Source organism: Primulina tabacum, chromosome 5, assembly GCF_025594145.1.
Source record: "Primulina tabacum isolate GXHZ01 chromosome 5, ASM2559414v2, whole genome shotgun sequence".
In the NCBI taxonomy this organism is placed as follows: domain Eukaryota; kingdom Viridiplantae; phylum Streptophyta; class Magnoliopsida; order Lamiales; family Gesneriaceae; genus Primulina; species Primulina tabacum.
This window is the reverse complement of record NC_134554.1, coordinates 12,229,377-12,251,422: the sequence shown is the minus strand read 5'-3', so window position 1 is coordinate 12,251,422 and position 22,046 is coordinate 12,229,377. Positions and strand designations below refer to the sequence as shown.

Sequence of the window (22,046 nt, the reverse complement as noted above, 5' to 3'; positions counted from 1 at the left end):
CATGTATATTATCAATTTAAAAACAATGTTACATGTTAATCAATTAATGTATTTTAAAAAATTTACAAACATACATACAAACCCACATATATACACATGTAAGGATTAAATGATTTAACTTTTAAATAAGTAAATTTATTTATTAATATAAATATTGAAAATAATTTCAAACTGAATATGTTATATATGTCAATTAATTATTGGTTCAAAGAAATTAATACAAAAATAATATGTTATAATTAAGTACAAAATTTATAAAATTCTAAAAAAAAAAAAGTCTACAAATGTCTATAAAAATCTTGCAAAAAAGTCTACATAAATCCACATAAATCTGTTTATAACAACTGCTTCCTGCATCCTTGTTCTATGAAAATTGTTAACTCAATTTTTTTTAAAAAAAAAAAATCCATTTTAACCCATATAAATTATTTAAACTTTCATTTCTTTCGGTGGGGTGATGTGTCATAGTTTGACAACTCTATATATGTGACAATTCACAAAAAAAATTTTACTGACCATTTGATATGAAAACATTCATGTAGATAATCATACAATTAATAATAACATTCATCTAGAAAACATAAATATATTGAGATATTCCCTTGGAATTAAGTTGTGAGTAATAGAAACAATATTTTTGGTATATTTATTGTAGAGATTTGATGACTTTTTTTAAATGACATATTTTTATAAAATTGATAAATTTCTACTAATTTTTGTAGAATTTCTAAGATTTCAGAATATTTTCACAGAATTTTTTTAGATTTATTTGATGACCAATACACTACTTTAGACTTTAGTGAAAGTCGTGAGAAGTGACAAGTTTCATATAATTTTTATTTAGTCATGGACTGTTTTTTAAAATTTCATATAAATATATTTAAATTAAATTTAAGCTATCCGCTTCCTTAGCAAAATGGTACGGATATATCTTATATACCGATAAAAAAAGAATTTATTAGCCAATGAGGTGCAGAACCAAGAAATAACATTTCTCTTAAAAAGTAAAAAAAATAAAAAAATGGATATTTTGTTTTAAAAAATATATGAAACTTCTTCAAATGAAATAAAATACACAACTTGTTTTGTCTGTTCATTTGAATTTTATTTTATTTTTTTCAGAAAAAGAGTTAAACAGCGCATAGTCCATGCCACCCTGTCTCTATATTGAAAAGCTTACTTATTTCATTGATACCTCCTTTTGAGAAACAACCAAAGACAACACCTATCCCTGTCTCTGAATCTTCATCAAACCTATGCATACTATTGTTTATCTCATTATCTGTGACATATATAAACTCATGTCTTGAATTCACATTCAGTAGCAATACCAACACATGAGCCCATGAATCATGTCTTTCCAATCTCATATGTTGATAAGAGTTGAGCTTTAACCGGATAGGCATTGAATACATGGAAATTTAATCGAAAATCATATGATGGCATTATGATATGATCGAAACATAGCAAAAACGAGAACATGAATGCTCAATGAAGACAGTCATTAACACCAACAGGCAAATTACTGCTTAATGAAGCTATCATCGTGTGCTGATCCAGAATTCTGCTTCTCTTAAATAATGGCTCCAGAGAGGATGAACCAGACAACACATGAGCCCATGAATCATTCGAACTATCGGAGCTGAAATATGAATCAATTACCCCACTCGGGCTACTTGGTATGGAGTCGTGTTTCCTCTTGTGGAAAAACCTGCGATTATGGTCATCCATTAGCTCCACGATAAGTTCATGGCAAGCGTCGGCCTTGTCCTGTAACAATTCCGATTTGGCAATCAAGAATATGTGTTGTCAGTAATCAAGAATCAGTGAAACTCCAAATCTGGTTTCAGTAACAGAGGAGATGCTAATAGATGCGATCAGAATTCAGAAGATGAACAAAAAGCAAAGAGATAAAACAAACCTTGCTAGTTCTTAGCACGGTCATCAGTTGGTTTTCGTATTCCAGGCCAACAGAAGGCTGAATCTCTCTTATAACATACTTCATTGTTGCAGCAGCAACAACAGAAGGAAGAAAATGCACAAACCTACAATCTGAAATTTCACATGGAATTGACAACAATTAGAACTCAGTGGACAGAAACTCGTAGAAAATTAGGCGTAGAATCATGGCCTTAACGATTAATTCACAGACCAATATATCCATTCCACTGAAGTAAAAATACAGTACTGCCGTACCTGTAACAATAGTGAGTACAAGACTCTCACACCTCCTCAAGAACTCGGTTTGTAAATTGGTGATCAATCCAAATCTCCTCACAATGTGGTCAAAGAATGAGAGTGGTGTCACAAGATTCACCTTCCATTTAAGCGTCGAGAGCACCAATAGCTCCCCTCTCTGTATCGTTTTTGCCTCGAAAACATACTTGGATTCGTCCACCTAAAAGCCATTCAAATAAAATCAAGTCAATATCACCACAAATTCAGCACAACGAGGAATTAGACAAATATAATTTGAATAAGTGATGACCTTGACAAAGTAATGCACGGACATAAACGATTTGATTTTAAACGTCTACCGTATACATCTGCTAACAATTGCATTTAAAGCCACAAAAGGATACACAATATAACTGGGACACATCTTTAAAATCTTTAAGATATCAAATAATGGAAGAAACCACTCTAGATTGTCCATATCTCTAGGTATTATCAAATTTGGCACAAACAAATGGATTAATTTTCCACAAGCATTACGTTGCGAACACACTAAAAAAGCCAAATGCCTATCAAGAAACATACTTGAAGGTCTAACAGAAGAGGCACTCGAGTTTCCTCCACTTTTGCAGCTATAGAAAGACAAGCCACAGCAGCCAGTTGACTCATCCATGGCTTATCTTTCTGAAAACAAGGGCTTGATACAAATCTGTCATAGTAATACACAGCTAAAAAACCAGTCATGGCAGTGAACCCGTGGTAGGCAATAACCTTCAACATCCATGTAATAGCCTCATTTCTCCCCGTTTCCAAAAACCCATTAGAACTAATTTCAGTACATCTCAGTTCCGCCTGATCTTTTTCCTTAATCAGAAGGGTGACAAGCTCATCATCCTCCAAGGAAAAATCACTCTCATTTAGAAAAGAGAAGGGCTTTACACTAATTTCATTAATATCCAAACCAAATCCACAACCCGAATCTTCATCAAAACACTCTTCCTCGCAGTAAAGATGGTCAAGAATTGAACTTTGGAAGAGGAGTTTTTGTTCTTGGAAATGGAAAACCATCTTCTTCTGGGAAGAAGACATTGGAACCTACGCTCATTATCCTCAGGACAAGAAGATAAAACTCGAAATATTGAATCTTTGGCTCATTTTCACACCTTCTTTGCGTCTGTTTTCACTCCTTTTACGCCCTTTGTTCCCTTTCTCCTTATGATACTGAAAAGGAGAGGAGAGGAGAGCGAGGAGGCTAAAGATGAGCGTCCGAGGGGTTTTATACTTTTATACGTGAACAGACCAATTCACGCCTATTCTTTTTCCTTTTTTATTTATTTATTTATTTTCTTGTATTATTTTATTTTTATTTGACGCCGAGCAAATTCGGCCTTAAAATAATAATTCCTTGTGTCGGGCCGTACGAGCTGAACCCAGCCCACAAGAACTGCATGGGCTTCCATATATACTATATTATATTTAGCCCCGGCCCAAAAAATTTGGTCAGGTTTGAACGGTCGAACCAAGTACAAAATTATTAGGAACTAATTATATAATAATAATAAATCAATAATATTAAACCTATACATACGCATATATATATATATATATATATATATATATTATGTTAAGCCAAACATCAGAAAAACTCTTTGTATGCATAATATAATATAATATTGTGATTCCAAATATATATTTAAATAAGTATTTTTTTTTCTAGATGATTGTACACTACTTGCTAGCTATGAAAACCTGTTTATCTAAATGGGTCTTATGTAATTTCTCTTTATTTTTAGGCTGCGTTTGGTTAATGAGATTAAGTAGGATAGATTATTTTATCACACTTTATCCAACGTTTGGTATGATTTTTATTTAACCAACTCAATCCCTTCTATAACTGATTAGGTTGTATTACGTGTGATTAAATAATACCTCATTCCTATGTAGGATTATTAATCCTTCTTCTATCCCTAATCTCTTTCCAATTTTACCCTTCCTTCTTCACCGTTGTTGAACCACCTCGGCTGCCGGACCGTCGCCGAACCGTCGTCGTACCCGCCATCGCACAAACGTCGCCGTACCACCGCCGGACCGCCGTCGCCGGACACCGTCGCACCGCCGCTGGACCATCTCCGCCACCTCGGACGCCGACCGTCTCCGTCGCCGGACCACCGCCGGAATGCTGGACCGCCGCCGCCGGAGTGGAAGAAGAAAGGGCAATTTTGTCCTTTTAAAAAAATTCAAAATTATCCTACACTTAAAAATCTTATCAAACAAAATACTATTTTACACCATATGTTATATTTATACGACAATCATTTTCTTTATCATTTACATATTAATTATTAGTTTATTTTATCCTCCAACCAAACGCAGCCTTAATGTATAAAAATATGCTAACTAAAATCTTATTCCAAATAAAAAAAATAGAGACGTAATAGTTCTAAACTTTTAATTATTTTTATTGAGTTCAAAACTTTAGAGGTATTCAATCTAAATTTTTATATATTATATAAAAGTTTAGTGATATTTTGTAGAGTTTTAAAAAATAATGTGATATTCAAACTTGACGTTTAAATATTCTGCAAAAATATATAGAGATTCAAAATATCAATAGATTTTCAATGACTCGTGAAATTTTATTAAATACAAAAATTAAAATCTAAAGTACATCTATAAAATATACATCTATAAAATATAAAAAATTGTCTACATTTAACTATCCAATATTTCAAACTCAAAACTCATTTTCCTTTTTTTGGATTTTTTTAAAACATATTTTAAAATCAAAATATTAGCATCGTTCATTTTATTTTTCAGGTTGTGATCACGGAACCTCAAAAATTTTAAAATCATTTTTATTAAAATTTTAACAAAAATTTATTATACTGTATAAGAAAATTAATATTTTATTGGTTCATAGATTGAAAATAAAAAATTATGTTAATAAGTAAATTTTAGATTTTTATTAATTATTATATACTATTTCAGTTTTAATTATTTTCATAATCGTAGTTAACATGCATCTTACTTTTGATTATAACTCAAAATTCATACATATGATTTGAATGTATGCAAATATGTTACGAAAAACAGTGTGTAATTGATTGATATATTAACATATTTTTAAAAATTCATGAAAACACGCCTATATAAGAATAATTATATGAAATTAGATATATTAAAATTTTATAAAATTACACTAATTTTACATTTTTTAAGATACTTATTCAATATTTTATATACAAATAATTGTTTAATTTATTTTGTTCATATACATATAATCAAAAATAAAATTAAAAAATTTTTTATACAAAAATTTACTTAAAAATGAATAAAATTATTTTAAGTTTTATTATTTATTAATATTAGCTATTACATATTTTAAAAAATCTAATTAATTAACTAAATATACTGAATTGACTTGAATAATTAGAGTTTGATTGTTATAAATGTAGTACTAGCTTATATATCATTTTTCATAAATCAAATTAAAATTTTAAAAATATTTATATTAATAAATTAAAATATTTTAAATAAATAAAAGTTATTCATATTCAACTACTGCTAAACTATTTAATAAAAATTTTATTAAATACAAAAATTAAAATCTAAAGTACATCTATAAAATATAAAAAATTGTCAACATTTAACTATCAAATATTTCAAACTCAAAACTAATTTTCCTTTTTTTTGGGATTTTTTTAAAACTTATTTTAAAATCAAAATATTAGCATCATTCATTTTATTTTTCAGGTTGTGATTACATAACCTCGCAAATTTTAAAATCATTTTTTTAAAAATTTTAATAAAAATTTATTATACTATATAAAAAAATTAATATTTTATTGGTTTATAAATTGAAAATAAGAAATTATGTTAATAAGTAAATTTTAGATTTTTATTAATTATTATATACTATTTTAGTTTTAATTATTTTCATAATTGTAGTGTACATGCATCTTACTTTTGATTATAACTAGGGTTGTAAACGAATCGAATCGAATCGAATTTTATAAAATTTTAAGTATTCGAGCTCGAGCACGAATTCGAATAAACATATTCGAAGCTCGATTCGAAACTCGAACTTTTATTATTTTCGATTCGAACTCGATTCGAACTGAGGCTCGAGTTCGAATTCGATTCGAACTCGAATAATATTATATATAATATATTATATTATAATATTATATATATATATATACATAATAATATTTTATTTATTTTTTAAATATAATGCTAAAGTTTGCGAACAGTTCACGAACAATTGAACAATATAATGTTAGCTCGAATTCGATTCGAAAAATATTCGAACATGTTCGAGTTCGGCTCGAATTCGATAATTTCGAATTCGAACCAAATATTATTCGAACCTGGCTCGAAAAGTTCGTGAACGTGTTCGGTTCGTTTACACCCCTAATTATAACTCAAAATTCATACATATGATATGATTTGAATGTATGCAAATATATTACAAAAAACGTGTGTAATTGATTGATATATTAACATATTTTTAAAAATTCATGAAAACACGCCTATATAAGAATATTTATATGAAATTAGATATATTAAAATTTTATAAAATTACACTAATTTTACATTTTTTAAGATACTTATTCAATATTTTATATACAAATAATTGTTTAATTTATTTTGTTCTTAGTCATATAATAAAAAATAAAATTAATAATTTTTTATACAAAAATTTACTTAAAAATGAATAAAATTATTTTAAGTTTTATTATTTATTAATATTAGCTATTACATATTTTTAAAAAAATTAATTAATTAACTAAATATATTGAATTGACTTGAATAATTAGAGTTTGATTGCAATAAATTTTGTACTAACTTATATATCATTTTTCGTAAATCAAATTATAATTTTAAAAATATTTATATTAATAAATTAAAATATTTTAAATAAATAAAAGTTATTCACATTCAACTATTGGTTCAAAAAAAACAATCATAAATTACAAATTTATATAGATTTTCATTGAAATTTTTTATAAATGAAAACTAAAAAATTGTATGAAAAATTTTTAGAATTATGTGAAATTTTGCAAAAATCAATAAATATCTATCAACGACACAAAAATATGTCATTTAAAAAGTAAACAAATATCTATAACGAATACACACCTTACATTTGTATAGGTTGAGAAGATAATTAATGTGATATGCAAATCATTTTTTTTACTCAAATATTTAAGAGTAGGTCTACTGTGAGACGGTCACGAATCTTTATCTGTGAGACGGGTCAATTCTACTGATATTCACAATAAAAAGTAATACTCTTAGCATAAAAAATAATATTTTTTCATGGATGACCCAAATAAGAGATTCGTCTCACAAAATACGACCCGTGAGACCGTCTCACACAAGTTTTTGTCAATATTTAAATGTTCATATGTTTATTTAACATTTTATTTTACTTCAACACTATAATAAAAATAAAAAATATTATATTATACACATCATGAGTCACATTATATAAAATTTTTTAAAATAAAATTATATTGTTATCAAAATTTAATTTACATTTACGTATTATGACTAACGATCACTACTAGTCTTACAATTTTGGATGAAATCGACATTTATAATTTTTGGTAGGGTAAATTTGAGAAATTAGAAAGGAAGAGGGACTATTTGATATAAACCCATCTTTCCCTCCTCCGTCAGCACCTGCTGCCCCTCCTGACTCTGATCCCAATGGACTCGACTCCAGGTGGTTCCTTGACATCCACTGAAAAACCCGTCACCGAGTCGTCGTCGGCGGCCGAAAATCGAGATTCAACGGTGTCTAAAGCCTCTATTTCACGGTGGATCTTCACAATTTCCCAGCGATACCAGCACTTGTTGGACAAAACGACGCCGCATGTTCTGAACCGGTGGATCGCATTTCTGTGCATCGCAGCCTTGTACGTGGTGCGGGTTTACCTTGTAGAGGGATTCTACGTGGTGTCCTACGCTCTCGGTATCTATATACTCAACCTTCTCATAGGATTTCTTTCGCCTCAGGTGGACCCGGAATTTTCCGATGGGCCCACCCTTCCAACTCGCGGCTCCGACGAGTTTCGCCCTTTCGTCCGTCGCCTCCCCGAATTTAAATTCTGGTGCGTCCATTTCTGTCATTGCCCCCCCCCAAAAAAAAAGAATATTGGCTCGCGTTAAACTGAAGTCAACGACCCAATTGAAACTCAGGGAATGATTCTATCATGTTAAGAAATACTGGTTTTGATTTCTCTTGTTTCAGTCGCGCTGACCCTGAATAATTTCGTTTGTTTTCTTTTTTTCTTTTCTGGATACAAGCAACTTTTTTAAAGAGAATTTCCAGAGATACCGTAGTTGGACTGCTAAAAATCTGTGTAAAAATTGGAAACTACTTCGGAGATCAATTCTACCCTTGTTTTTTCTTTGATCGTTGTGTATGTATTATAAATTTCACTTTTAGAGTGAATTTTGTATAAATATCTCTTCTTTATTTTAATTCGCTTTATTTCAAGACTACAAGAAGTAATTGAATTTTGCATTCTCATAAAAGTTTTCTTCTTTCCTTTTTACTTTGTGATTTGTTTTGGATAAAGTTTGTATTTTTAGATAGATGGCGTTGGGTTTTACGAGTGGCGAAGCATTGATATTATGGTTGAATGAGGGAGTGTAATTAGTTGTGCGGTTGTATTGATTATGATTATGGACATGGTTGTCTTTGTTATCAAGGGGTGAGCCCGCAATTTCAGAAGGGACGAGTGTATATTTATGAAACTTCAACTAGCTTACAATTTTATGTTTTATTTGTGCTTCGATCGGTGGGTAAAAATACAGAGGAAACATTTGGTGCAAGCTATATTAAAGTAAGACTTCATATTACATCCTTAAATTGTCAGTTGGCAAAAGTTCTTCCAGCTATGGTGCCAGAGAGCTGCATGAGTTCTCACAATTTTTGCAACTACAAAAGAAATCCATTTATTGGTGTATGGAGCTTACACTTGTAAGCGGATGGGTTTGATTTGTCTGTGTAGTGCGTATTCTTGTATTATGATTCTCAGCTTGCCTTGTGGTTATCTTTTTACTGGATTTTTATAAGTTTTCGGAGAGATTTTTCTTTGCTTCCAAGCAGAATGAATTTTTTTTGAAGCAACATCGTGAAATGTGCTTTACTTCATGATGTTGGTATTTAATATCTGGGAGCCCTGTAAATGGCGTTTCAAATAGAGCATCATTTCTCTTTGCTGTTCTGTGATTGGTTTGTCATTGTGGTATCATGTCAAGGTACTCGATCACCAGAGCATTCTGCATTGCTTTCATCTTGACATTCATCAGCATATTTGATGTACCTGTTTTTTGGCCAATCCTCCTTTTCTACTGGATCATTCTGTGCATGCTAACTCTGAGGCGACAGATAGAGCATATGATCAAATATAAGTATGTTCCATTTTCCTTCGGGAAGCAGGTATGTGTTAACACACGTCATATTTTAATCTTTTGTGTAAGTTCTCTCTTACTTGAAACTGTACTATTCTCAACTCTAAGATAATCTTATGTACTTTTCAGCGGTATGATGGAAAAAGAGCAGCTTCAACTGAGCCCAAAAGCTTACCCCCCGTAGTCTAGTACTCACACATAAGGTATAGCCTCCGAGAACTTCTTTGTTTCCTCAATTTTATCTGAGGATCTTTTGGCTTCTTTAGCGGCTGTGTCATTCACATTTATGCAGCCAAGTTTGAAGGTTATCGTGTTTCATGCCTTGTGTCTTAACTGACTATAGAATATCTTTGTACAGAAGTAAAGCATCAATGAGTGGATCACTGACCTTATGAGTTAGAAGTGAGAATTGTTCACAAAAATATGAACAACTCTGTTATACCATAATTTGAATTTTATAAAAAAGTTTCAACGTGGAATCGTATTCATTCTATTTGTTTTTTGTTGTTTTCTGCGACGTCACGGTTTGAGAATGTGTATTTCTCCTCATTTAAAAAAAAAAAAAAAAAAAAAAACTGAAAGAGACTTGCATATTCATTTTCATGTCTCTTAAAAATCAATGTAATAATTTTTTCATTCAAATTTTGTCATCCTCCTATTTCAGATACTGTGTGTTGTGTCGTCATATATATATTTATATAATGGGATAAACTAAAGTTGCAGAGTAATATCAAATGTATATAATTTTTCAATACTACCTCCTAAAATACATTGTTTCGAATTAAAGCGCTCAAAAATTATTGTCAAGATTTATTAATATTTTTTTAAAAAAAAATCCGAGATATGGCAATAATTATATCTCTTCATCATGCACTTACTAAGATGGTGCTAATAGTGTGTGTTTGGATGCTATGGATTTGGGAGGATTCGAAATTGAAAATATTATTTTAGGTGTTTGGAAGGTGTAATTTTTAAATGTACATTAAATATTTCAAAGTGTATTCACACATACTTTAATTTACTTTTCAAAAATTTTAAAATATAGTTTTATCCAAAAATAACACGTACTTTGTCATATATTGTGACAAATATTTTTTAAAATCAACTAAAAATATTTTTATATTAAAGAAATTCTATAAAATATTTATTTCTCTTGAAAATTCGGTTATTTTTACTATCAAAGCCTAATTTAATTATAACTTTTTTTTTTACAAATCCCTCTTGATGAACTTTTTTTTAGTACTTCATCTAGTATTTAATAAAAATATATTTCTTCACATGTATAAGGAATATTTATTTTTCTCTTTATTTTAATAAAAAAATTTATGTAAATGTTACTATTAAACAATGTATTTAAAAATAGTAAGATCGAAATTATTTAATATTTGATAATTTATTTTAAAATGTGAAATCAAATTCTGAAATTACACCAAAATTCCAATTCCAATATTTTATTAAAATTCTGAAATTACACCAAAATTCCAATTCCAATATTTTATTAAACCAAACACACAGTGTAAAGGTTTACAGAACAACATGAAAACAGGGTATTTTACCCTAAAAAAATCAATAGAAAAAATTTGCGACTGCAGCAAAAGTATATGCAAATCAGCAAGCAGGCGTTACGCGTTAGCTGGCTTATAATAACCATAGATACCGTAAAATGTTTGTGAAGAAGTTAACAGCAGCAACGCAACTGCTGCAACAAAGGAGATAATAGCCCATGGATTACAGAAGTACTTTGATTTCAAAGTAGCCCTCCAAGCATTCCATCTATGATCATAATAATAATTCACTTGTTCAGACAACCTCGATAAATTGCTGTCATTTATGTCAAAAACCACCTCTTGACAGAACCGATTGAGCAGCTCGCCACTTGTGCTGGTCCATGTATCGTAAACGCTTCTTGCCATGATGATAAGGGCCAAGGGACACAATCTGAGGAATATAGGTCTTATCGTCACCATCTCTTAAACAATGAGGTATCCTATAAATACATAGTTTTGCCCATGAGCTCACAGCATCGTGGTTTTGAGCTTGATCAAGCTTCTCTTTTATACTGATCACCCAATCAGACTCGTGATACTTGATCTCAACTTGACCACTCTCATCTTCTTTGATTGGAAATTCAATGGAATTCGAGCCCTGACTTTCCTGTCTGATCTGACCATTGATTTCTTGAGGGAACTCAACGGATCCTGAAACGGTGGGGCTTTGTGCTTCATGAATCCCAGTTTCTACTGTTTGATTCAGCTTGAGGGTTATCAGGTACCAACTAAGAAGCTCTTTGTTGAATACAGCCACCATTTTTTTGGATTCTGGTACGAGATCTGTTGTGTGTAAGAATGAAGCTGATTTATCGATATTTTTTTGGGTTTGAATGATGCCCTTATCTTTAGACTAAAGTCTTTTGGATTTCAAATTTGAAAACAATTATTAGAACAGAAACTGGATGCTGAACTATACCTAAACCAGTAGGACAATCCAATGATGGAAACTTGTTTGAACTTTTCCTACACGTTTTTATATGATTCAAGCAAAAGGCTATGCGTATGAACCTTCACTAGACTATTTGATTTCATCACATAAGTGTTTGAAATCCATTGTTATGAAAGAGAAAACAAACTAAAAATTTTCCAGTTCCTAAATTTGAATATTGTTGTTGTGTAATAATTGTCTTTACGAAGTAGAACAATCGAAATATAACGTTTGGAATATTGTACGATTTAAAAGATTGAAAAAGCGTCAAAGTTTTGAACTATATTTCAGCTAATGATTTAAAATCTGCTACTTACATGATTGCTGCTGGGATGTGGGCTGATGTATTAGCTGGAAATTGCCATATGATATTAGCCACTTGTGATTCAATTAATTATATCAATTAGACATATGCTTCATTCATCCGTCCTACTAAATTCCCATTTTCCATGTCTCTACCACGAAATATTGTAAGGTCCGAGAATTTGATTATCATAATCTGATATGATTTGTGGATAATTGAGATGTGATTATAGACAGAACGGAACAGACCGGGGAAGCCGGAAAGAAGTTGGAATTATGTGCGAGGAAAAGACCTCGCGCTTATGCGCGACCCCGCCGGGCGCATATCGCGCATATGCGCGAGGCAGGCAGAGGACCTCGCGCATATGCGCGACACGGATCCGCGCATGTGCGCGAGGGTACCCGAGAGTTGTGAAGAATGGTAAAGGACCTCGCGCATATGCGCCGACTGAGGGAGCGCATATGCGCGAGCTGCCGTGTGAACGACGCGCCGAGACATATTGTCTCGCGCATATGCGCCGAGATAGGTCGCGCATATGCGCGAGACGTGTTACTTGAAAGAATGAGCCACCTAGCCTTCTCATGCAACGTGTATATATATATACAAGCTTTCATTTGGTATGGAAAAGAGAAGGGAAAAATGAGAAACCGAGGTCAACTTCAAGTTCTTGATTTTAGATTTGGATTGTGCAAAATCCATCCGTCTGATTTTGAATCTGAGTACAGTACTGAGTTCCTAGCGGCGAGAGCTTCAACTGGACGTAAGTTTTATTGAATTCTAATATCGTTTGAAATTATGATATTGGGGGATTAGGATTTGACTGATATATTGTGTTCTGAATATACTGATCAGTATATAATTGAAGTCAGATCGAAGAACAGACTGTTTATATAATTGTTATGATTTTCGGAAGTGATATGATCGAGATTGTACAGATTTGATATTATGACCTGTTATTATTGAAGATTATGATTCGTATTGATATCGATTATGAGTTGTGGTATTATATCTGTGATGTTGAGATTGACGGGGTTATCAAGACTGTATTGTTATGCCGTCGAAACATCAGTAGATTGATTTTGATCAGATTCAGTATTGATTGAGATTGTATCATGATATCGTTGATATGGATCAGATTATGTTTGATTTGAGTATTGATCAAAACATGTTTTGAATTGAGTTATACATTGATACAGTGTATTCGATATTGTTATTGCCAGATTGATTTGACAGGCAGTGAGTTTGAGACTTCGACAGAGTCAGATCGACAGAACGAAACGAAAGATATAAATTGATGTTGATGCGGGATTACACAACTCTAGATAGATTCGACTGGAGTTTCCCAAAATCACATACTTCATCTTATTGCATTGATATTTGCAATTGATGTGATTGATATCTTTGGTCTATTGATTTATGTATTGAGTCATAGGCTGATGCGCCTAGTCGTAGATGATTGATCTCGTGACAGAGGTACCAGATAGTGATGGAATCGTCACTGGGCCATTGCACATTGTCACAGAGGTTTGGCAGGATATGCCAAGGCTGATGTGCCTAGATGGTTGGCCGATATGCCAGGGGGGATGTGCCTAGTCTATGGCTGATTCGCCAAGACGCCGGATGTTTGGTTATATCGAAGTGGATAGAATTGAAGTTTCTTCTATTACTGATATTCGATATGGAAAGAGCCAAAGTCCGTGAATAAGAACGTACCACCACCCCGATCGGGAGTGTAGGTGGGTGTATGTTATTATTCGATCGGGATCCCTAGATTAGGATGAGTCGAGTCAGAGTCTAAGAGTCACAGAGTGTGATTCAGAGTTTGTATTGATTCATGTTTCTGATTTTGATACATGTTATGAATATATGTTTCATGCTGTTATATATGTTTATATGAAATGCATGTATACATGATTTATACTGGGAATGTAATTCTCACTGGAGTTATCTGGCTGTTGTCTTGTTTGTATGTGTGCATGACAACAGGTGTGACAGGATCAGGCTCAGGAAGAGGATGAGAGATTATAGTTAGCGTGGAGATCCAGGCCCAGAAGCAGAATAGGATTCCGCACTGGATGTATAGTCGTTGAACCTAGTTGAGATAGAGACATAGTAGTACATGACTTGTACTTTGATATTGACATGTATATCAAATAGATTACTATTACGTTTCCGCATTTATATTTAAAAAAAAATATTAGTCTCACTCTTCTTAATTGTTATATTTGACATTAATAATGATTAAGACATGAATTAGCGTCCGAGTCCCCACAAATATTAAAAACTAAAACAGTAAAGATTGGTAAACAAATATCGCACGTTGGTCGGGATTTATTAATATTATTAAGGTGGGGACGTTAATTTATTGAAGCGTGCGCCTTAAATATTTTATGTTGATATACAAGAGTATGTATGTAGCTGGCCTAGCAATCTCAATATAGTTGCGTAAACGTGAAAGAGCCTCTCACGCTTGGATACCTTTACGAGATGTTGTTTAGGCTTTGGGAACTTGGTGTGACGTCACATACTACTCTCCACATATTAAATTGTATTAAACGAAAGCGTTTTTTGACTTTATTATGGTTTTAGTTTATACAATTTATTATATCAATGTTCCTCAGTTTTCAGTCTGTTTTGCTTCCATGTTTTTGTTGAAACATTTCCAAGTGAATTTTTTTATAATCGAATTGGCTTTACTTTATTGATTTTTTTTTTTTAAAAAAAGAAAAAGTTAAAAGAGGACCCCTAGTCGTTTTGGTAGCACTTTTCTACTAGTAGTCCATCTGGAATTATTATAATCTTTTTTTAATGATATTATGGTAATCTCGTAATTTGCTTTGTTATTTGACTAACGATCAAACGTAATGTAGGAAGCGTGTGGGGTTGATAACCAAAAACCCTGCATTGCCCTATTTCCCAAGGCCAATATTATTTCAAGCACCTCCCAGAACCCGCGGCGGCGATGAATCCATCACCTTCCACCGCCAGCGGCCGCCCTCGTCCCGTCAGAATCAAATTTGGGAGTCTGATCCAGCTCCACTTCAACCCTGACCCGAAACTGAATCTTCTCAACCCGTTCATGGCTGCCCAGTCTCAAACCCTCTCCGCACAATCCTTCCCCACCATTGAAGAAGACGATACTCTCTGCTCATCAGAAGCTTCCGTTCTTCCCACCGAGATAGAATTCTCTCCTTTGGGTCATCCGAAGGGGTACTTGACCGGGGAGGCCCGCATCGAGAGGGCCTGGTCTCATTGGAAGAGATTGGGCAGTCCCAAGCTCATTGTGGCCCCCATGGTGGACAACTCGGAGCTTCCCTTTCGTCTTCTCTGCCGCAAGTACGGCGCTCAAGCTGCTTACACTCCAATGCTTCACTCTAGAATTTTCGGTGAAAACCAAAAGTATCGGGCAGAAGAATTTACCACCTGTAAGGTATGTTGAGTTCCAGCTTTAATTTTCGCACCCTTCAGCTTGTAGATAGAAATTAGCCTGTGTATCACGAAAATTTGTTCATTTGATCCAAGCTCGCTGCTGGGTTATTCCAGAAACAGGCCGATTCAGCAGAGCACGAATAAGGATACTAGCCGGCCAATTGAAGAAAAATCAAAGAATACCTTTTAAATATAAATTTCCGTAAACATAATCGATGAAGCAATTTCTTGGTCTCCCTTAAGTGTAAATGGACAACAAATTATCTAATGTTTGTGTTGACTTCATATTTTGTGAAATGGCAGGAGGATAGGCCGTTGTTTGTGCAATTCTGTGCTAATGATCCGGATATTCTGCTGGAGGCAGCACGGAGAGTGGAGCCTTACTGTGATTATGTCGACATCAATTTTGGGTATTTGTTCTATCTCAAGATTTCACTTGCTTCAAGATTCAACCTTTTTTTTAATCTTTTGTGTTGAATGTTTAGTAGTATGTGAATATATTCGCTTAGTTTCAATTCCATTGTTTTATGTTCACGATGTGAAATAGCAGTAATTTTCCTGGAAAACAACGTTATCAAGCTTCTTGGTTTTATTTTTGTTTTGAGATCAGTATTACTATTATTTAACATGAACACGGAGGACTAGATTTATAATATCCTAAATTTGGATGGCCAAATAGTACTTTCAGTTTCGTGTTATTTGTTTATATAAAATTTGTGAAACCCTCACGCTTGTAAATACTGCATAAAAGTATGACTGAAGTTTCCTCTCCGTGAAATCGAATGAAATTTCAGTCACTTGGAATTATAATGGATCCGAAACCAGACGGTGGATAGACTTGCTTGAACTTATCAACTCAAGTGCTGCCAGACTTTAAATATCAAGATTTGATCTAACATCCTTCACCAACACTTAATAACGTTTTTCTGTCATGCAAGATTTAGCCTGTCCTCTCGTTTGTGTTTCAATGATCTTTGCCCTCACGTATTTGTTTCTCTTTTAAATTTCGAGTTTTTGCCCAACTCTTTTGTGCGGTTTTCTGCTCACAGGAAAAGGGTTCCCGGATTTTTTAACCTTTTCTTGAATTTTGCTATATTCATGACTTCCAGCTAAGTTATTAGGGACATTTATGAAAATCTCAAGTGATTCTTTTTGTTGGTGTACGTGATTGCACTGCTTCATTAGCGTTCTTATTTGGAGCAGGGGACACCTCAATTTGTTTTATATATACTACTCGGTGTACATATTAAAGAACACGTTGAGTGAATCACTTTGTTGGTGTACATTATTGAACTGCTTCTTGGCATTCTTATCTGGAGTTGAGTTGATCTTAATTTGTTCTATATATCCTTGTTATGCAGTTGTCCCCAACGTATTGCAAGACGAGGGTATTATGGCGCTTTCCTCATGGATAATCTTCCTCTTGTTAGGTCCCTAGTTGAAAAATTGTCTAAAAACCTTAACGTTCCGGTGTCATGCAAAATTCGAATATTTCCAGATTTGCAAGATACCATTAACTATGCCAAAATGCTGGAGGATGCTGGTTGTTCTCTTTTGGCTGTACATGGAAGAACGAGAGATGAAAAGGATGGAAAGAAATTCCGGGCTAACTGGAATGCCATCAGAGCGGTTAGAAATGCGGTTAGAATTCCTGTCCTTGCCAATGGAAATATACGGCACGTGGATGACGCCTGGCAGTGTATAGAAGAGACTGGTGTTGAAGGGGTACTTTCAGCGGAGTCCCTTCTCGAGAATCCTGCTCTGTTTGGTGGATATCGAACGTCTGAATGGGTACATGAGAATGAAGAAAACACTCAAGATGGGAAACTGGACCAAGGTGATCTGTTGGTGGAATATTTGAAGTTTTGCGAGGAATATCCTGTTCCATGGCGAATGGTTCGTTCACACGTGCACAAGATGTTGGGAGACTGGTTCAAACTTCATCCAAATGTAAGAGACGATCTCAATTCACAGTACAAGCTTACGTTTGAGTTTCTTTATGACATTGTGAACCGACTTAGGGAACTCGGTGTTCAGATGCCTCTTAAATTATCTGGAAATGGTAGTTCAGTATAAATTGTTGGGTGGTGGTGGTTAGATTATATTGAAATTTATGTGATTTTACTTGCTGATTCTAGAATATGACACTAATCGCTCTATTTCTATGTGGGTAATGGATTCTTGATCTTTTAAGAAACTTAAAAGATCATGATAACCAAAAGCTTGAATTGTGATAATTTATCAGTTATAACATAGTGGTTCCGTATTCGAAGGCACAAATATCGCGTGATAATGAGTCACTGCTAATTCGTTTTAGTGACGTATGATTCGGCTGGATTTTGACTTTTTTGACACATGCTTTGTTCAACAGTTGAAAGCTTAGGGCATCCACGTTGGTGTTAATATGAACGAGGGTGGGTGTTAACATAATTTAATTTTTTTTAAAAAAAGATACAATATAATCAAAATTCGTGAATTATGTATTTTAAATATTTCATAATGTTTAATTTATATATTGTTTTTAATTATATATAATTTTGGTTTTTTTATGTTGTACTTTTTCATTTTAAATTAATAATAAAATTTAAATTATAAATAAATGTACTCTTAAAATAATATGAAATAATCAACTGTTAATTGAACATGATCCCACCTAAAATGAGATACAAACTCAATATCTCTTGTGAAAATAAATTCTGTGGGCTCTTTTTGTCAACGAAATGCCAATTATTTTACTTAAAAAACGAAAGATACACCATTTATCCTTTTATCTTTATCAGCGCACTTTGTAAATTATCTTATTTTTTCACGTGTGAGGGATGACGTGAACCAAAAACTTCAATGTATTTGCAAGTTTAATTTGATAAAATGAGCTTTTCAAAACCATAAATTCAGGAATTAAACATATATTTGGTTTTATTATAAAAAAAATAAAAATTATTAAATTAAAACAGTTGTGTGATTCCGTCCTTTATTACCGGTCGCCACTTTAAAGATCCCAAAAAAGTGATGTGTGAATCTTTCAACTTTCATCGTTATCTAAGCTTTTGGAACAAAATAGCACTTTGTATTCGCAATTATTAAATAATTATTAATAGCTAAGAAGTGTCAAGATCGAGCCGGTGATATTAAATTTTTAATCATAGAGGGGACATACATGACATTAATGAGCGTGGTATCACGGGATGGAGTGGGGAAAACAAGAATGTCAATATGCGAAATAGACAACTCGTTGTCATTGCCAACTATGATGGAGTCAGAACCACCATAGGGGGAATGGAGAGAGAGGTTGGAAAGATCGGTAGTCACAAGGTGGGAGGCGCCAGAATCAAGAAGCCATTCAGTGGGTGTGGGAATGGGAATGGATGTCAGGTGGGAGACAGTGTGTGCTTAAGGCGCTGCATAGGCTACACAAGAGGGATCAGGGGACGTCTGGGAGTTGCAGGGAATAAAATAGAAATCGGGAACCTCTTGGCCATGCGATCAAATGTACCGCATGACTGGAGGTCCTAACGATATTGAACGGATAACTACCTTTCAGCTAACCTAGCCTGCTCCGTCCCTCGAAGCGGCCTGAGTATGGTTTAAGCGCATAAGAAGCGATAAGAGGGGATGGCCGGGGGTACCATGAGCCAGTATGACGAGAGTTATGTGGACGTGGCTGAATAGTGGTGCGCGAAGAGCCCGGGTGAGGGCCATACAGCACAGGTTTGGTGCAACGTGAGGCAGGAAACGCGATAGAGGAGTAACATTCTTGAATGACATGAGAAAGTTCTTTGTAGTTCTCATCGAGACCACTAAGAATTTTGAGTATGAGATATTCAGCATCAACCGGGACATTCATGAGAGCAAGGACATCAATGTTGGCTTTGATGCCATGGAGAAACTCGGTGATGAATTTTGTACCTTCATCTGTTGAGATAATTGAGCCTTGAGTTGCATAATGCGACCTCGGCTGAGAGCGACATAAGTCTTGGTAAGCATAGTACATGCCTCGTAGGAAGTTTTGGATATGGCAATAAATGTGACGAGAGTAGGCGAGAGTGCACAAATGAGAGCATTGAGCAAGAGTTGGTCCCGAAGAATCCAGAACGAGTACTCGGCGTCGGGCATATATATATATAGTAACGTTGTTGCTGGTGATTTCGGAGGGCGAACATGGCTTCAAACCATCAACGAAGCCAAACAAATCATATCCAAATATGAGAAAATGAAACTGCAAGCGCCACGTGGAATAATTTTTGTATGAGTGGCGGTGGCCCGGGATGTGTTGGTGCATTGTTAGCCAAAATGCTATAATTTGAAATATGAACACACCAATTATAGAGCAGTGAATCAAAGTAGGACAACTGGAGGTATAAATTTCAAGTATGTAAAACAACAAGAAACCAGTAATCGTAGGGCCTTGAGGGAGATGGGTGAGAACGGGCGGTTTCCCCGGCAGACCGCTTGTGGGGCTCTTACCTCCTAATCGTTATTACAACACAATCTGATTAGGGTTAGTTAATTACTTATAGCGGAAAACGAGTTTAAATTTTCTTTACAATGAGCCCAAAATATTTTTTCTATAATTTGAATACTAAAAATAGTATTTTATCCCATATCCTAAAACTCGCCCACACATAATCAAAATCAATCATATACAAACAACTCATATCATCGGGACATGCACCGGTATATATATATATATACTGGGAACAAAACATAAAACATCAGCCCAAACTGTGACTCCCCCCAGAAGTACCCTCTCCGGCCTCCTGATATCCTGGAGTACCTGCCATTGTCCACACACAAAGACAACAACAGTCCCCCTTGGGGTTGAGCAAAGCTCCGTATGAAACAACCATCATATATACCACAAGTATCTAAACAATGATATATGGTATGCAATGCATGTATGTCGTGGAGGTATTAGGTCAAATGCCCATCCATTGAGCACATGTCAGAATCAAACAAAACGCTATCAAATCAATGCTCGAGCTGGCACACCGGTCTCAATAAGGGATACTCGTATGATAGCGTCGACAAAGCGCCATCACATCCCAAATCTCAATAAATCATCGGGGCCACTAATGTCTATGCTTTAAGGGTCATGTAATACCAAACATAACATTGTGTTCACAAACCCCAGAATCCAATCAAATCATATCAGGGTATCCAAGGATCATAGCTCAACGTGCATGTCATGTATCGATGTATGCATCAAACGATGTGTGTTAACAAAACATTTATTTTATACATCGATATTCAAATCACAATGTCATGTATGCCACATAAACTCAACAAATAAGGCATGTAGACATGTATTCTCATTCCAATCAATCAAACCAATCCAACATATATTATATAATACAGATACATGTCGTATGTTACCCGGTCGCAACATACCTCAATTCTTCGTTTCCAGTTGATGTAGCCTGAAGATATTGATATAACACTTTATCTACATCAATAACATACTCATTCCAATCAATAACATAATCCAAAATCATTAATATGAGTTTCAAATATCATTTGAAACTTCAAAAATTCATATCAAATCCAAATCATATCATAATTCAATTCCGACTTCGAATATGAGTTTCTTGTCGGTTATTCTACTACATACAGGAATGTCAACTTCAAATACAGGCTATTCCAGCACTTTGATATTTAGAGCTGCTAGAACTAGAAGAAAATTACCTCAGCCAGAAGCCCTCGACGCGACAATCACAAATATATAATTTGTTTCGCGTTTAGACAGCGTTTCGAAGTCGATTTGGACGAAGGAAATCGAATTCCAAACTTCCTCTCGAAGTTTTCTGAAAAGAAATGATGAAGGAAAAGAAGGAAAGAAGTTATTCTTATCCCCACCGATCACGCGCTCGGGCGGTAGAATTCTCGCGCCCGAGCGCGAGACATTCTGTCCCCGAGTGTGATTTATGCCGCGCTCGGGCGGTAAAACATTACCGCTCGGGCGCCGCAAGTTCTGCCCGAACACTAAGTTTACATACCTTGGCGCTCGGGCGGTCATTTTCTACCGCCCGGGCGCCACATCTTCTGTACACATATTAATTTTTGTACTATATTGGCGTCTGGCCTCTCCACTCGAGCTCTTACAACGTCAATTCATATTCGATACTTATTTTCTCAATTTCATTGTCATGATATACATCATATACATAATCACATGACAATTTCATAATTATCGATAATCAACATGAGATTTACGATAATACGATACACGGTCCTT

The 22,046-nt window shown here is 34.1% G+C and overlaps 3 protein-coding genes across 5 annotated transcripts; 2 read left to right on the top strand and 1 right to left on the bottom strand.

The window, feature by feature from the left end:
- Nucleotides 1-1,338: 1,338 nt before the first annotated feature.
- On the bottom strand, nt 1,339-3,447 carry LOC142546640 (cyclin-D3-3-like). The gene is made up of 4 exons (XM_075654468.1): nt 2,761-3,447; nt 2,197-2,398; nt 1,922-2,052; nt 1,339-1,770 (listed from the first exon to the last, which is right to left on the bottom strand). The coding sequence occupies exons 1-4, from the start codon at nt 3,262-3,264 to the stop codon at nt 1,489-1,491; spliced, it is 1,119 nt and encodes a 372-aa protein (XP_075510583.1). The 5' UTR covers nt 3,265-3,447; the 3' UTR covers nt 1,339-1,488.
- A 4,348-nt stretch (nt 3,448-7,795) lies between these two features.
- On the top strand, nt 7,796-10,091 carry LOC142546641 (protein RER1A-like). 3 transcript variants are annotated; one of them, XM_075654470.1, is made up of 4 exons: nt 7,796-8,294; nt 9,451-9,631; nt 9,733-9,806; nt 9,962-10,091. In XM_075654470.1, the coding sequence occupies exons 1-3, from the start codon at nt 7,891-7,893 to the stop codon at nt 9,790-9,792; spliced, it is 645 nt and encodes a 214-aa protein (XP_075510585.1). In that variant the 5' UTR covers nt 7,796-7,890; the 3' UTR covers nt 9,793-9,806; nt 9,962-10,091. The 3 variants fall into 3 exon arrangements, with proteins under 3 accessions (XP_075510585.1, XP_075510586.1, XP_075510584.1); XM_075654471.1 differs by having other exon boundaries at nt 9,896-10,091; XM_075654469.1 differs by having other exon boundaries at nt 7,797-8,294; nt 9,733-10,091.
- Nucleotides 10,092-15,255: 5,164 nt separating this feature from the next.
- Nucleotides 15,256-17,954, top strand: LOC142546639 (uncharacterized). The gene is made up of 3 exons (XM_075654466.1): nt 15,256-15,815; nt 16,118-16,224; nt 17,176-17,954. Exons 1-3 carry the CDS (start codon nt 15,348-15,350, stop codon nt 17,888-17,890), a joined length of 1,290 nt encoding a protein of 429 aa, XP_075510581.1. The 5' UTR covers nt 15,256-15,347; the 3' UTR covers nt 17,891-17,954.
- The last annotated feature ends 4,092 nt before the right edge of the window (nt 17,955-22,046 follow it).

Coding starts and splice junctions, on each gene's coding strand:
- LOC142546640 (XM_075654468.1), bottom strand. CDS start 3,264: ATGTCTTCTTCCCAGAAGAAGATGGTTTTCCATTTCCAAGAACAAAAA. Junction 2,399..2,760: donor CTCTTCTGTTAGACCTTCAA/GTATGTTTCTTG, acceptor AATGGCTTTTAG/GTGGACGAATCCAAGTATGT. Junction 2,053..2,196: donor TGTACTCACTATTGTTACAG/GTACGGCAGTAC, acceptor GTGAAATTTCAG/ATTGTAGGTTTGTGCATTTT.
- LOC142546641 (XM_075654470.1), top strand. CDS start 7,891: ATGGACTCGACTCCAGGTGGTTCCTTGACATCCACTGAAAAACCCGTC. Junction 8,295..9,450: donor CTCCCCGAATTTAAATTCTG/GTGCGTCCATTT, acceptor TATCATGTCAAG/GTACTCGATCACCAGAGCAT. Junction 9,632..9,732: donor CATTTTCCTTCGGGAAGCAG/GTATGTGTTAAC, acceptor TGTACTTTTCAG/CGGTATGATGGAAAAAGAGC.
- LOC142546639 (XM_075654466.1), top strand. CDS start 15,348: ATGAATCCATCACCTTCCACCGCCAGCGGCCGCCCTCGTCCCGTCAGA. Junction 15,816..16,117: donor AAGAATTTACCACCTGTAAG/GTATGTTGAGTT, acceptor GTGAAATGGCAG/GAGGATAGGCCGTTGTTTGT. Junction 16,225..17,175: donor TATGTCGACATCAATTTTGG/GTATTTGTTCTA, acceptor CTTGTTATGCAG/TTGTCCCCAACGTATTGCAA.